Genomic DNA, 14,870 nt, shown 5'->3' with positions numbered 1-14,870 from the left:
TCCCTACCCACCCCCTACCCCCTCCTTCCCCCCCCTACCCCCCCCTTCCCCCCTACCCCCCCCACACTCCCTTACCCTCCTTACCCCCCTTCCCCCCCCTACCCCCCCCTTCCCCCCCTTCCCCCCCCTTCCCCCCTACCCCCCCTTCCCCCCCCCTCCCCCCCCTTCCCCCTCCCTACCCCCCCTTCCCCCCTACCCCCCTTCTCCGGAGGGGGCCACGCCCCCCGACCGCCCCCCGAGGGACGGAGTCCCGGCGTGGGAGGGATCAGTGGGAGGAGTTCCCCCCTCTGACCCCTCCCACCCGGGGACCCCATTCCTCCGGAGGGGGTCCGCCTGCCCCCTCCTCCTCCCGCCTCCCCGAGCCCCCCCTGCCCCCGCCCTCCTCCCCCTTCCCCGAGCCCCCTCCTCCGGAGGGGACCCTCATTCCCTTCTGCCCCCGCCTCCCCCTCCTCCCCCCGCCCGCGGAGCCCCCCGTGTGATGTCGGGACGGGCCGGAGCCCCGGCGGTGTCGGGCGGTGCTTGTGAACTGCAGGGGGACCCGCCGAGCGGGCCCGGCCCCGTGGGGGGGATCCAGGGGGGGCGCCGGCTCCGGCCCTCGCGGCTTTATTAAAGCGGCGCCCCCAAGCCCGCGGCTGCGGGGACACGGCCCGGGGGACAGGGGGACGGAGGGGACGGGCGGGGGGGGCAAGGACGGAGCGGCGGTGCGGGCAGGTCGGCTGTGCAGCGGAGCAGCGAGCGGGGAGCAGGGGCAGGCCGGAGGGGCCGGGGGGCAGGTGGGGGGGCCGGGCTGTGCAGGAGGGCAGCGACAGCGGCCGGGGAGAGGCGGCGTGCGGGGAGCGGGTGGAGGGAGGGGAGGAAGGGAGGGAACGAAAAAAGGGGAAAAAGTAAAAGAAAGGCAAAAACAAAAGCAAAGAAAAAGGGCCGCGGCAGCGAGAGGCTCCCGCGGCGCTGCTGCCTCCCCGCGCACTGCCCGAGCAAACGGCGGCGGGGGCGAGTTCCGGCGCTTAAATACCCCCGCCCCAACCCGCCCCCTGCCCGTCCCCGCCCCGCGCACCTGGACGGGCCCCGCCTCGCACACCTGTGCGGGCCCCGCCCGGCCCCGGCCCCGCCCCGGCCCCGCCCCGGCCCCGGCCCGGCCCCGCCCCGGCCGCGCCGTTCAAAGCCGGCAGAGCCGCGCTCGTCCCGAGCTTGTGGAGAAAGCTCGTACTCGGGATGCTGCGGGAGCGATTGGCGCATCGGAGGACCGAGGTTTGGATGGAGCTCGGCAGGAGGACCGGGATAAGGATCAGGGCCAGGACCGGGACCGCGACCGGAGGACCGAGGTTGGCTTGGGGATGGGATGGGGCTCGGCATACGGATGGGAACCAGGATCGGTGCCGGGCTCATCCCAGTCCGGCCTCGCCACCTGTGTCCCCGGCAACGCGGGCGAGAAGAGCCGCTCCGGGCCGGGCGCTGGGGCCGATCGCGGCGGGGCCGCTCGGGCCGGGGCTCTGCCGGGGCCCGGTCGGGGGAGAACGGCGGCGCTTTCCTCATGCAGACGCGGAGCCGGGGCTGGGACCGGCCGGGGCGCGGGGACACGCCGGGCCGACCCCGGGACCCCCGAGGGCGGGTGGCGCCCGCACCCCCCGCGGGATCGGAGCTACCCCCGCTCGCGCACCCCCGAGGCCACCGCACCCCTCCCGGGGAGAACATCGCCCGCCTCCCCCTTCGCCGCGGCCGCGGGGGGTTCCCGCCCGCAGGGCCCCCCGGGAACGAGGGCTCTAGGGCCCGCCGGGGCTCCGGCCACGGGCCCTCTCCGGCCGCGGGGAGCCGGGGCTCTGCCGGGGCAGGGAAGAACGGGGGCAGCCGTTCCCTCGTTCCTCCCACGCTCCGGGACCCCGAGCAGAGCTGCCTGTCTGTCCCCGTGTCCCTGTGTCTGTCCACAGGCGGCCCCAGGCGCTGGCACTGACCGTGCCGCGGGTCGGGCACAGGCTGCTCCCAGCTCTGCCCGCGGAACTTCGGCAATTGCCGACAGCAGTTCTTTGCCCTGCCATCCCGAAGGGGCAGCTCATCTGACACCTGCCAGGTGAGACCTGAGGCTCTCCTTTCCCTCCCCCGCTTTCTCGGCAACTCGCACCCTCCAGGGGCAAACCCTCTGGTTTTTAAAAATCCCATTGAAACGTTTCATCTTTAATTGCAGATGGGGAAGGTCCTGCCTGGGAGGGAAACGGCTACAGGGGAGGAAACCAAGAAACGCTCCAACTGGACGGTGCTGCGCGAGTCAAAAGAGGGGCAAGACCGCAGAGAAATACAGTCAGGAAATGCGCTTTTATTAGATCTCTGCACGAGCCCTTCGCAGCCACGGGCCGGAGGGAGCGCGGCCGGCTGGGCTGTGCCCGGCTGGGGACGGGCACCAATTCATCACTGCTCTGCTCAGGGAGGTTTTCCGGCCCCGTCCGGGATTCACCCAACGGCTGCAAAGGTGCTCGGGCGACGTCCGAGCTCGTTTCCAGGGATAAAGGAGCCAACCGAGTCCGGAGGATTCCCTCGCTCCGAGGCAAAGGCGTCGGTCGAGTGTCGCCGCCTGGTCCCGCCTGCGGAGGGGCGTCTCCTCCAGGTGAGCCTTAGGAACCCAAAATGCCGGGGGGGGCTCAGGTCGGGGCCGCTTTTCGGGCCCGGAGCTGGACGGAGCCCTCGGCGGCTCCTGCTTCCTGCCAGGAATGTTCTCGGGGCTCGCTGGGCAGAACCAGCTGGGCAGGGAACGTGGGCCGGGAGGAGGCCGGAGCGACAGACAGACAGACAGATAGAGAGCGAGCCAGCCCTGCTTGGGCTTCCTATTGCCAGGGGATGGATGAGCTGTGCCCTGGAGCTGTGCCCTACAGCCCACGTGGGGTGGGCACGGGGAAAGGGCTGCCCGCGGCTCCTCAGCCGGATGTGCATCCCTTTCCTCGGGGAAAAGAACTCCCCGAGGCCGCTCCCGAGGCTCCGAAGGGACAGCGGCTTCCCGCCCGGAGACACGTCCTCGCCCGTGCTCAGGGGCTGCCTCACCCCGGGCCGGGAGCGCGTCCGGTCCCCGCCTTCTCCTGGGCCAACACATCCCCTGGAGCCCGGCCCGGGGCGGAGAATCGGCCCAATTCCAGCCAACTTGCTCAAGTCCCCCCAGGGACACCAGCGGGGCCGGGGCAGGAGGGTTACAAACAGTAAAGTCTGTGCAATATCAATCTGTCCTTGTCCCGATCCCGCTCAGCAAACCTGGAACCGTGGCTGCTTCCTGGCAAACCTGGCCTTAAAGCTCTGCAGGGGAATAGCCGGGCTCCAGGAAGCACTGGGAGGCTGTTCCAGCAGGAATTGCTGGCTGTAGGTAGAATTCCTCTAAACCTGCAAAGCTGAGACCGGAACCCAAACCTGGGCCCCCCGCAGAGAACAATCTTTGTGCTGCTGTGTCGGCCAAAGCCGCTGCACTGAGAGATCTTGGCAGCCTGAGGGAGGGTATTCTCTCCATCCCAGCAACCAGCATCTCCCCAGGGGACAATCCAAGTCCCAACCAATTCCTTTGGCCTTTCCACAGGGACAATGACCCTTATTTGGTCCTGCTCTCCCACGGTTCATTTGGGGGGATCCATTTGTGCTGGTTTACGTTCCATGACTCCACCCACAGCTGGAGATTTGGGGCTGTGCTTCCCTACTCCCAGCACGTTCCCTAAGGAGCCAGATACTCCAACAATCCCCTTGTTTGACTTTCTAGGTGAATTGTACACAAGCCAGTCCCCCATTCCCTATCCAGGCTGGGAGTGTTCGTGCCCTTGGCACAGCTGGCTCTGGCTGGGCAGAAACTGAGAGCAGGACACGGGACAGAGGGGATCAGCTGCCCAGGGAACCTCCAGGAGATGAAGCTATTGGATCCTCATTCCAATCAAGGGAACACATTCTGTCTCTGGCAGAAGCCGGGAGCCAAAGCAGATCCCTCCTGGCCAAGCTGGTGGGCAGCAGTTGGATCCACTCTGGGGGAAAGCCCCTGTGCCTGCCAGGAGCTCTGACTCTGTTTGTCCTGCCAGCTCTGACCAGTGTCAGGGCCACTGGGAGGGATTCAGAATCCCAAGAAATCCCAAATCCTACCGCAGGATTCAATCAAAGGAAGAAAGTCATTCTTGTCATAGAAACCTTAAAAACCTGTTAAAAATTCTACCACACCGATACTGGGATTCCCAGGATCCTTATTAGTGCTCTTGGTTCCGTTTCAATGTATCTTTAGTCCCTCAATGAGCAGCTTGGAGAACTTCCCCTGGGATTTGGAGGCTGAGCAGGGTTTGCTTTGGATTGCCTTGCACCTCTGGCTCCAGCTGGTGCAAACACAACTGGGCCAATGTGGTTAAACACACTTTCCTACACAAACAGTTGCTGTATCCCCTTGAAATTACCCCAAGTTTGCAGATAAAAATGTCACCTCTGTCTCTCCTAAGTCACCCCAGCTTTTCCCAGCTGGGAGCTGCAAGGAGGTTGTACATTCAAAGGCAGAAAGAGAACATCTGTAAGCAAAAGGCAAAAAGAAGGGGACAGGTTTCAGAAAACATTTCTGCAATCCAAGGAATAACTGTTTCCAGTTTCCCAGGGAGAAGAACAGGAACTCACAGCCACCAAGGCCTGACAGTCCCCTGCAGCCAGAGCTCAGCACACACCCAGAGAGCCAATTCCAGCATCTAAAACAAAAAAAAGAAGAAAAAAGTGATTTATTTTGTTTTAAAGTTACTTTAACTTGTTCAAAGCAAAGCAAGCCTTGCTTTGGTTTCAGTTGGGTGAACAGTGAGTGCTGGGTACAGGGCACGTCATTAATGCCCAGGGGATGGGGCTTTGTGGGGGAGGGAAGAGCAGCTGATGGAGTTGCCCAGTCCAATTCCTGCCCCAGGCCTGATGGCCCAGGACAAACCCTCTGGCAGGCAGTGGTTTTGTTCCCTCTCATGGTCAGTGCCTTGTGTGTCCCTGTGGGCAGTGCCAGGCTGGGGACAGGCACACGCAGCTGGCAGCACTCTCTGCTCCAAAGACACTTCTGGGCTCCTTGGAAACTGCCTCTGACACTTGGTTTTCTCCAGGAGAAATTAAGGAATTGCTCATGGCAGTTTGGAGATGAAGTTCTCCCAAAGGGAAGGAAAGAACAAATATTCCTGTCAGAGCCCTTGGGATCTGCTGGGCTGAATTGGGAAGGGCCCATTATCTGCAGAGCAAATACAGGACAACCTCAAACACAAAGCCCAGACTGTCCAGTGGGGCGTGAAAGCACCACTGGGACAAAACTCCACTCTCCTGATTCTTTCCAGGGGCTGCTCCAACCCAGCTCTGAAGCTGCCAAGCCCAAACTGTCCCCAGCGCTCTGGAACAACAGGATCTTCCCAGGGATGATGTATTGGAAGCACAGCCCTCATTCTCACCCTCCACACGCTCCCAGGCTCACCCCAAATTCAGGACAAGGGGCCAAAGGCCACTCGGGCCGGGGCTCTCTCTGTCTCTGCGGGCTCAGGGACTGCAGCCACCAGGGCCCTCCAGCACGGACAGCCTGGACCCAGAGCAGATCCCTGGGCATTAGCAGTGTCCTGGGCATCCCTGGAGACAGAAACCATCAGCCTCTGGGGTAGCACTTCCTTGCCAGCACACACAGCCTGCCAAATTTAGGGGGGCAGCTCTGGGACCACAAAGCCCAGTCTGACCCAGTTCTCCTGGGCACCAACACGGACTCCACAAACCCACCAGAATGAGAATGTTCTGCTGCTTTGACAAACTTCAGCCCAGCTTTGCAAACCTCAGTCCCCGCAGCTCCTGCTCTCCAGAGCCCCGTTCAGGGCTGGCTCCAGTTCCCTGGAGAACCTGCCCCAGCCCCACTCTGGGCCAGCCTGAGCAGAAGCCACTGGGCTGCACAAGGAAGAACCCTCCCCTGGCTGCTGCAGCTGGAGGGAGATCCAGCTACCAATGGAAGGCTGGCAACAGCCTCCCAGATGGTCTCTCCCCAGCCCTTGGCAGTGGCTCAGAATGGCAGCAGCTCCAGTGCCAGCTCGGTCCCTGCACGAGTCCTTGTCCCAGCCCTGCCACACGGACACACACGGGAGACACCCACGGGCACACAGGCCTTGCTTGCACAATTCCTCACCCACAGCTGAGGGAAAGCCACACAACATTAAGAAATACCCTGGGTTGAGAGCACTCATCACTCCAGTCCATCAGGAGTTGGAAGGCCTGAGTCAGTGGCAGAAAAAACCCTAAACAAACCAAAGCACCCCAAATTTCAAGATAAAAACACGCTGCTTCCTTAACAGGAGCACACCAAACTCATTGAAGCCAGAGAGGAAATTACAAACAAATAAACAAACAAAAGACCCAAAAAGATGCTTTGCACTGATACACTCTCTGGTTGATCATTCCAAAGGAAATTCTCCACAGATCAGAAGCAAGTACCAATAACTTGTCCTCTGTTGAAAATTAATGACTTGAGGGGCTGGACATGTCCAGTAAGGGTTCAGGGTCTGGTGGGTCCTTTATGGCTGATCCTGACCGGCCCAGGCCAAATCCAACCACCCCCATAGCTGCTCCATCCCAGACCTGGGGGCAACATTCAGACAGTTTGGAAACACTCCCCTTCCCTGCTGCTCCCTCCTTCCTTACACATCCAGGGCCCAGGGAGCAAATGGCAACAGGCAGGAGGAGAGAAACGTGTCCCTCTGACTTACCCCACCCCACGGGCAGCACCAGGAGCCCCCAGCCCGGCCGGCGGGGCTGCAGCCTCTTGCCTTTGGCTGCTCCCAGCCCAGGGCACTTGGCAGAGCTGGGCTGGATCAGGGCTTTGGCCTGGCCTGGAAGAGAGGAGAACAAGGCAATTAAGGGCACTGGGCAAGTCAAAGGCTCCTGCCCTTCACCCTTCTCTTCAATTGCTCACTAGAGAGTTTTAGCCATGAAAAATCCAGGGGGGACACCAAATAAAATGGGACCTTCTCCAGCATTTTCATTCCTATCTATTTCAGGCATTAAAAGGAGGCTCACCTTTCTTACTGCATTCCTTGCCCCATTGGAACAGAACCCTTTTCATTCCAAACTCCCCTTGTGAGTCAGTCAATCCTCTGCCACTGGACTTTGGGCAAAAGGAGGGACACCTGGGATGCTGGAGCCCAGGAAATGAGGGAGAGAAACCTGACAGGGAAAGGTTTCAAGGCACTCCAGAACTCAGAAATATGTTCATGCCTTGCCAGCCCACCCCAATTCTCTGCCACCCACCTGAACTGGGCAGGTGAGGCCAAGGCTCCCCTTCATCCTGCCAATCACTGTCCCAGCACACGGATCCCCGTGCTGCACAGCACTTGGAAAACTTGGGAAAGGCAAAAGGGAAATAGCACTGCCTGTCAGAAAACAAGTGTCTGTGAACATCCCTTCTGCACCAATGTAATCCCATCCCTCTGCTCCAATAAACCCAGGGCAGGCAGGTCTCTCCAGCCCAGGGGAGAACAGGAAGGAGAACTGCAGGAACACAGGCAGGCACAGGCAGCTCTTGGCACTTCTTCCCTGCAGACCTCTCTGCACTTGGGGCTCTTGGCACTTCAGGTCTAAGGAATGGGGGGGCAGCAGCCCAGGAATGCCCCTCAAAACCAGGGGCCTGGGCAGCTGGAGATTATAGAAGGGGAGGTGTGAGGGGAGACACAGAGACAGAACAGGAACGGGGTTTGTTTGGGAACAGGCTGTGTGTCCAGCATGGAGGGGAACTGGAAACACGGGAGGCTGGAGGAAGGCAGGGGGTGAGCACGGGCCTGCCTTGGATGGATCCTTTTTCCCTTGGCTCAGGGGCCTCAGCTCCACCCTCTCTGAGAGCAGCAGGGAACTGCTGCAGGGGAAGAATTCATTTAGGCACAAGTCAGTGATGCAGCCACGGGGGCAGGGGAAGAGGGGAGAGGAACTGACACCAAAATGACACAATCACCCCTGAAAGGGACTTTATTGAGCTGCAACACAAACACAGTCACAGCAGGCCAGGGCAGGAGGTGCCCACAGGACCACCAGCACAGCAGCTGGGCTTGCAGGAACACCATCTTCTCAAGGGATGGAGCCAGGGGCTGACAGTTGGGATCCATCCTGGGGGTATGGAGAGCACTCAGGCATCAGGGCACTTCTTGCCACAGCTGGAGCAGCTCAGTGTCCCTGCAGAAAGAGAAGGCAATGATCCTTTCTGAAACCAGAACCTCCCCACCTTTGCTTTCCCATTCCAGGTTTGGTTCCCTACACAACTGAGGCCCTTCCAGGCCTTGCCAAGTGGCAGCCAAGGAATCCAACCCAAGAACCTGCCAGGGAGCAACGTCTGTGCCACAGCAACATCATTCCAGGCCTCTCCCTGCCAACCCTCTGCTTCTCCCAACAGCTCCAGGGGCACCACAACTTGCCCTGAAGGCACAAAGGCTCCTTTTGGGAGCACCACGAGCCATCTCTTCTGTAGCACTGGAATTCCATCTCCTGGACAAGTTCGGAAAGCAGGGAAGAAAACCAGGCCCTTACAGGTGAATTGAGGGCATCTCTTCATCCAACAGCAGCTCCAAGAAAGGTACTGAGTCAACACCTCATCAAAGACACAGGAAAACAAGAAGCCACACTCCTTCTGTTGTGTTAAGGACTGAGGAAGTTGGACCTGTGTCTGACCAGGACACGTGCAAACCAAATGCTGGGGACTGGAACACACACCTGGCACTCCTGCAGCTCTCACCATTACAGTCAAGAGAAAACAGCCAATTGGACCATCACTGCTCATTTCTTAATCCCAATCCCACACTTCCTTTGGCACTTGGAGCACCACTTTTAGAACCCAGTTACAGCCCATTAGAGAGCTCCATGTCTAGCAGGGACAGGTACCCCTGGGATACTCTCAGCAATGCCTGAATCCATTGCAGGGACCTTGCTTTGAGCTCCCCAGGGCCGGGCACCCCGAGGATCTCCCCGAATAATCCTTTCGGTGCGCGCTGGAGTCCTCAGGGTGCCCCAACCCGGGGGGCACCAACAGCACTGTCCCTCCAAGGGGCCCAATTTGGTCCTAAACTGCAGGGGGATCTTGCCTGTGTCCCAGACTGGTCCGGGGATCTGAGGCCCTTCCCGAGAAAATCTTGGTGCCGGCGTGAAGGGCCAGAGATCCCTTGGAGCCACGGGAGAGCAGGCACAGAGTCCCTCCTGGGGGCCAATTCTGCTGCCTGAAATCAGCTCTTCAAAGAAGCCTCTAAGACTCAGTTGGAGAGGTTTAGAAGCCAGGCATTCCTTGCTTACAACACCCTGCCATGATCCCAGCCCGACGGGTGTCCTGGCAATCCGCTCCCAAAGGGCACACAGAGGTGTCTCCAGTGCAGCTGATGGGAGGGGTCAGCATTACAGGAGGGTTCCTATTTGTTCCCTGCATTCCTGTTCCATATTCAGGACATTTTCCAACACTTATCACCATACACACCTACCCTTATAAGGTTTCCAAGGGCCTTCCCAGGTCTTCTCTGTCTGCAGCCCTCAAAGTCCTCAGTGCCTGCCTTAGGAACCTCAAGACAACTCACCTGCTTACACAGCAACTTGGTGCTGCTTGGCTCATGCCTCAGTTCCCTTCTTCCTTCTTTCTTCACCTCCCTTGGTTGGTCCCTTTCAATCCCTTGGCTCAGCTCTGGGGAGTTTCCAGGCTACATCCCACTGCAAAAAGGATTACCTCTTGTTACATCTCAACACTCAGATATCATTCCCCCTTTTTTCTTGACACTTGGCCACTAGGTCAGTGTCTCCTTGTTTAAAGCACAGTTTGACTCCTCAGTGACAACAACTGACAGCCCTGAATCCTAACGCAGGCTGAGACACAAACACGGATGGGAACTCTTAAGGATCCACTTGGTTCTGCTCACCAATCAAAAGGAGCTTTCTTAACTCAAAAATAACATAACCCAGGTCCTTTTACTGCAACTTCACCTGCTAGAAATGTGACCCACAAGACCTGCAAAGGCCCTTCCCACTTCACCTGCAGGGCTGGCAGTGCCACCACTCGACACAGACCCAGGGGCTGGGCAGGAACGGAGGGGCTGGGGCATCCAATCCATCGGCCCAGGCGGCACCAGGAGTTCCTGCAGTTCCTGCAGGGGAGAGCCTCAAGCCAACAGAGGATTAGGAAGAGCATTTGAAAATTTAGTATGTCTATCTCCTGGAATATGGGGAGTTGGACAAGGCCTACTGGGGCAACAAGGACACACTCAAGGCTATCTATTAAAAGGATCTACCAGCACTCAAAAGCTGTCACTGTCCTTCTGTCAGGGGGAACTCAGCAAACTCTCTTTGCCAAGAGCCTCCTGGATGATGTCCAGCTTTTGGGGCTCTCTTTTAACTATTTGCCCCACAATTGTAGCTGGGACCATCACCTGCCCTGCAGGGGGAACAGCCCACAGAGTTCACTTGCAGGGATGCCATTAACTCAAAGTCCCTTCTCAGGGGGGACACTGCACACCTTGGCCTTTGTTTGCCCTCCCAACCAAAGATGCTTCCAACAGTTCTGAGACATCTGGCAGATCCAGAGCTCTTCTCAGGGAATGCTTCAGCTGCTTAAAGGCTGCCCTTGCACCATCTAGCCAAGGCAGCAAATTCTTACAGGCTGTTGGAAAAGTTGGCATAACAATCTTACCACACATCCAGAGGGAGCAATCCAGAGTCCAGCCCGTCCCACCATTCCCAGGAAGGCAGTTCATGGGCTGTCTGGGGCTCAGGGAGGAGTCACGGGGCTTCTCTTCTTCCTTCCTGCTTTCTCCATTTTCTCCTGCAAAAGCAAAGGTTTCTTGGCTTTCCTTGCTCAAGGAGATGCAGCAAAGGGCATCTTTTCAATCTAATACTGGAAACCACTCAAGGTTGTCATTTCAGGGGGTTCTCTCAGGTCCTGCACTCATCAATCACCTTGGCCATTGGTTTTCTTGGCAGGTTCTTGCAGTGACATCCTGCAATCAAACCAGGAGGAGCAAATTCAGCTGTTACTGCAACCAATCCAAGCAGGCATTCTGATTTTAAAGGACACTGGCTTGGCCTTACCAGGAGAGATCCCACATCAGGGGTAATACCTACAGGTTCTGCCCTCTTCCACTCTCCTGGAGTTCCACTGGCCCACACCACAGGAACAACTGCAGCTGCCACTTCAGTGGGGACCTTGCTGCTGACAGGAGTTATTCCCTGCACAACAAGAGCTGCTGCTTTGACACATTTAGTTTCAGCAATTACAGTTTCATTATCCCCAGTTTTCAATTGCATTTCTGCCTCAACTTTTCCACTCAATCTCTTCTTAGCACAGGTTTGGGGGAGTTTGGCAAATAGAGAAACTGAAGAAATACTCATTGTTTTCCCAGTTTAATCCCTGTCACAGCAATCACCTTAACAGTGCCAGTCCTTCATTCTCCTTCTCTTGTGTTAAGGACTGAGAAAGTTGGACCTGTGTCTGACCAGGACATGTGCAAACCAAATGCTGGGGACTGGAACACACGCCTTGCAGTCCTACAACTCTTACAAATTACATTCAAGAGAAAACAGCCAATTGGACCATCACTGCTCGTTTCTTAATCCCAATCCCACACTGCTTTGGCATTTGGAGCACCACTTTTAGAACCCAGTTACAGCCCATTAGAGAGCTCCATGTCTAGCAGGGACAGGGACCCCTGGGATACTCTCAGCAATGCCTGAATCCATGGCAGAGACCTTGCTTTGAGCTCCCCAGGGCCGGGCACCCCGAGGATCTCCCCGAATAATCCTTTCGGTGCGCGCTGGAGTCCTCGGGGTGCCCCAACCCGGGGGGCACCAACAGCACTGTCCCTCCAGGGGGCCCAATTTGATCTCAAACTGCAGGGGGATCTTGCCTGTGTCCCAGACTGGTCCGGGGATCTGAGGCCCTTCCCGAGAAAATCTCGGTGCCGGCGTGAAGGGCCAGAGATCCCTTGGAGCCACGGGAGAGCAGGTACAGAGTCCCTCCTGGGGGCCAATTCTGCTGCCTGAACTCAGCTCTTCAGATAAGCCTCTAAGACTCAATTGGTGAGTTTCAGAAGCCAGGCATTCCTACGCACTCTAAGATCCTTTAGGAGCTTATTGACTGAAAAAGCATAAAGCTTCTATCAGGGACATCTGACCTCCAACAGACAGCTCCTTTCACCCCTCAGTACAAAATTATTTTCATGGAATCGTTTAACAGGAAGTGCCCAGGAACTCCAGACTGTGCTTTCCAGAACAGAACATAAACAGAGGGAAAGAGCTTTGCACAAGTGTAACATACTCCAGAACACACCTGACTTTAGTTCTACTCTTTGTGTTCAAATACAGCAGACAAAAGCTCCAGCAGGAGAGCTGGCACATGACCCATGGTACCCTGAAATCCATCTTACAAGGGCTGTAGGAAAATCATAGCTGTACAAGTCCCTTGTGCCTGCAGATGCCTGGGGATCCTTTCCATCTGCCGCATGCTCTCCCAACAGGAGAAAGGGTGACCTCAGGGACACGGTGGCACTTGGCATCCTGCTGAGAGAGCAAGGAAACCTTCAGCATAAAGCAGAGTTACAATCTAAAGCTTCCTTTGTTGGGAGCTTTGTGCAACCAAGAAGGGGAAAATCTGCATCTCCTTTGGTGCAGGTGTCAACAGAGGCCAACAGAGCTTTTGCCTTTTTCAGACAACTGTGCCCTTTTTGGCTCCCTGGCAGCTCCAATGGCACCAGAACCCCCTTCCTGCACACCCACGGGTGTCACACACAGGCACCCATACACCTTTGCTCCAGCCCACACGTGGCCAACATTTCCTCACCCTGGACATCCCAAGGTAAGTATTCTTGCTAGAGAGCACAGCAACCCCCCTGTCCTTGCAAAAAGGGAACCAGTTCTCCCAGACATTTCTCCAACACTCAAGGTCTTTTGAAGCTGCTCTCATGGCACCAAACTTGCTCGGGGTCTCTCCCAGCTTTTGGCTCTCCGTGGAGTTAACAGGCACACACTCCATTCCATCCTCCCCCAGCCAAACCCAATTCTCACCGGCAGGACGGGCCCTGCCCTTACCTGTCCAAGCTCCCAGCTCGGCACAGCCGTGGGGACAGAGCAGCTTCCCAAGGCAGCTCCCGCCCGGCAGGAAGCACAACTCGCCACACTCCACCAGCCGCTGGGCACGGACCTGAGCTGAGCCCCAGGGAGGGCACAACTGCACAGAGAAGGAGCAAAAAGCATTAATGCAGCACCGAGAAACTGAGACGAGTCTTTGCCTCATAACCCAGCACGGGGAAAGGCTTTGGGATTCCGAGGCAAACCCTGAGACACCCAGAGAACAACAGCCCCGCAGCCCTGCCACGGCTCCCCTCGGGGGCACCCGGCAGGCTTACCCGGCCCCGCTGCCCAGCACAAGGCGCCCCTAAACGCCCCCCGGCTCCCCCGGTCCATAACCCAGCGGCCAAGACGCTCTCCCCTCCGCAGCCCGGGCAGCAGCGGGGCCCCGCCCTCAGCCCTCACACACAACCGCCCGTACCCCCCCCGCCGGTCCTTTATACCGCGGGCTGGCAGCGCTGCCCAATCAGCATCGAGCGCCTCCGCCCAATCCCAGCCCGCCCGGCCCTGCGGCCCCGCCCCGCCCGCTCAGCCCGGCCCCGCCCCTCGGCGCGGCCCCGCCCCCGTTCCCTCAGCGCGGCCCCGCCCTGCCAACAACCCGCAAAAGGAAAATGGTGTTTCCTGCTGGAAAAGGATTGTCTGGGAACATAAATTTTGGACGGGGGTGCAGCTATTGAAGGAGGGCAATAGTTTAGGAAAACTGAGCAGTACTTTTGTTACACGCAATAATCAAATCCAATAAACACCAAAATGGACTTTATTGAGCTGCAACACAGGGATGGTCTCAGGAGGCAAAGGCGAGAGGTGCACACAGGAGCACCAAAGCTGCACCTGGGGTTTGGCTTGGAGGAACACAATCTTACCGAGTTATGAGCCAGGGGATGGCATTTGGGAACAGCCCCTGCTGACTGGAAAGGATTCAGGCCCCAGGCTCAGTCTGCAGCTGGCAGTCCATCTCGGCCATCACCAACCAGCTCAGCCACTCCCTCTGAAATGCCACCTCTCTCCCCTCTACATCACCCCCCCTTTCCTACATAAAACAGTGGTCGTGTCCCCTCTAAATTACCCCCAGTTTTCAGCTAAAAGGGTCACCTCTGTCCCCTCTATGGAACTCCAGGTTTTCTGTCCAAAATTCTGCCTCAGTCATCTCTGAGTTCCCAGCCTTTCTCTCAGAAAGGCTCCTTTTTCCTCGCTAAGGTACCCCCAGATTCACCCCACAAAAAAGGTGATTTTGTTTCATCCAAATTGCCTCAGCAATTCTATGGAAAATGTCACCTTTGCTCCCCCTCCCAATTTGCCTCTGCTTTTCCCTCTTCTGTCCCCTGCACAGGAACTCAGGTTTGACCCCCAAACCTCCCCTGCCCAGCTGAGGTTTTACCCCAGAATTGTCCCTTCCTGTCCCGCTGGGAGAACCTCGATTTCCCCTGCAGAATGTCCTTCACTAATTGCCTCGGTTTTAACTCAAAATGTTCATTTTACCCCCCCGGGAGAGACGGGAGACCACAAGTCCTGGGTGCCCCTGGAACCCCCCGGCCCCAGCCCGGCCCGGCCGCTCCTTCCCCGCTCGGTGCCACCGCCCTGGGGTGACAGGGAGGGGACAGGAACAACCCCCGACACACCGAGCTGCCCCTGCTGCTGCACAGCGAGTGCCTGCCTCACATTTTCCAGCCCTTCAGTGTTTAACGTATTCGTACAAAAGTTTTATTTTAATTTTCAAACCCTGTGGATCCACGTTTGGAATTTCTCATATCTCAAAATCCTGTATGTATTATAACAGGTATGGGGTTTTATTTTGAAATCAGTTT

General features: G+C 57.7%; 1 protein-coding gene and 2 long non-coding RNA genes across 8 annotated transcripts in view; 2 read left to right on the top strand and 1 right to left on the bottom strand.

Annotated features, from left to right (window-relative positions):
- Positions 1-14,870, top strand: part of LOC135416721 (uncharacterized) — a 41,314-nt gene that overhangs the window by 19,543 nt on the left and 6,901 nt on the right. The window lies entirely within an intron of this gene.
- Positions 1,358-3,340, top strand: LOC135416529 (collagen alpha-2(I) chain-like). The gene is made up of 3 exons (XM_064659743.1): positions 1,358-1,913; positions 2,180-2,596; positions 2,724-3,340. Exons 1-3 carry the CDS (start codon positions 1,358-1,360, stop codon positions 3,338-3,340), a joined length of 1,590 nt encoding a protein of 529 aa, XP_064515813.1.
- Positions 7,927-14,870, bottom strand: part of LOC135416723 (uncharacterized) — a 31,493-nt gene continuing 24,549 nt past the window's right edge. Inside the window, exons 4-8 of one of the 6 annotated variants that reach the window (XR_010431691.1) lie at positions 11,061-11,169; positions 10,634-10,940; positions 9,980-10,091; positions 9,531-9,660; positions 7,927-8,148 (exon numbers count right to left, since the gene is read on the bottom strand). This is a non-coding gene — a long non-coding RNA (uncharacterized LOC135416723). Of the gene's footprint in view, positions 9,661-9,930; positions 10,106-10,633; positions 10,941-11,060; positions 11,170-14,870 lie in introns of all 6 variants that reach the window. The other 5 variants (XR_010431693.1, XR_010431690.1, XR_010431688.1 and 2 more) reach the window with 5 other exon arrangements.

This window comes from Pseudopipra pipra, chromosome 6, assembly GCF_036250125.1.
Source record: "Pseudopipra pipra isolate bDixPip1 chromosome 6, bDixPip1.hap1, whole genome shotgun sequence".
NCBI classification, from domain to species: Eukaryota; Metazoa; Chordata; class Aves; order Passeriformes; family Pipridae; genus Pseudopipra; species Pseudopipra pipra.
This window is presented reverse-complemented; position numbering and strand designations above follow the sequence as displayed.

What these genes read in the sequence shown, in the direction of transcription:
- LOC135416529 (XM_064659743.1), top strand. Translation starts at nt 1,358, where the DNA reads ATGGGAACCAGGATCGGTGCCGGGCTCATCCCAGTCCGGCCTCGCCAC. An exon ending in GTCTGTCCCCGTGTCCCTGT is followed by an intron (nt 1,914 to 2,179) that starts GTCTGTCCACAG and finishes CTTTAATTGCAG; the next exon opens with ATGGGGAAGGTCCTGCCTGG. An exon ending in CGGAGGGGCGTCTCCTCCAG is followed by an intron (nt 2,597 to 2,723) that starts GTGAGCCTTAGG and finishes CTCGCTGGGCAG; the next exon opens with AACCAGCTGGGCAGGGAACG.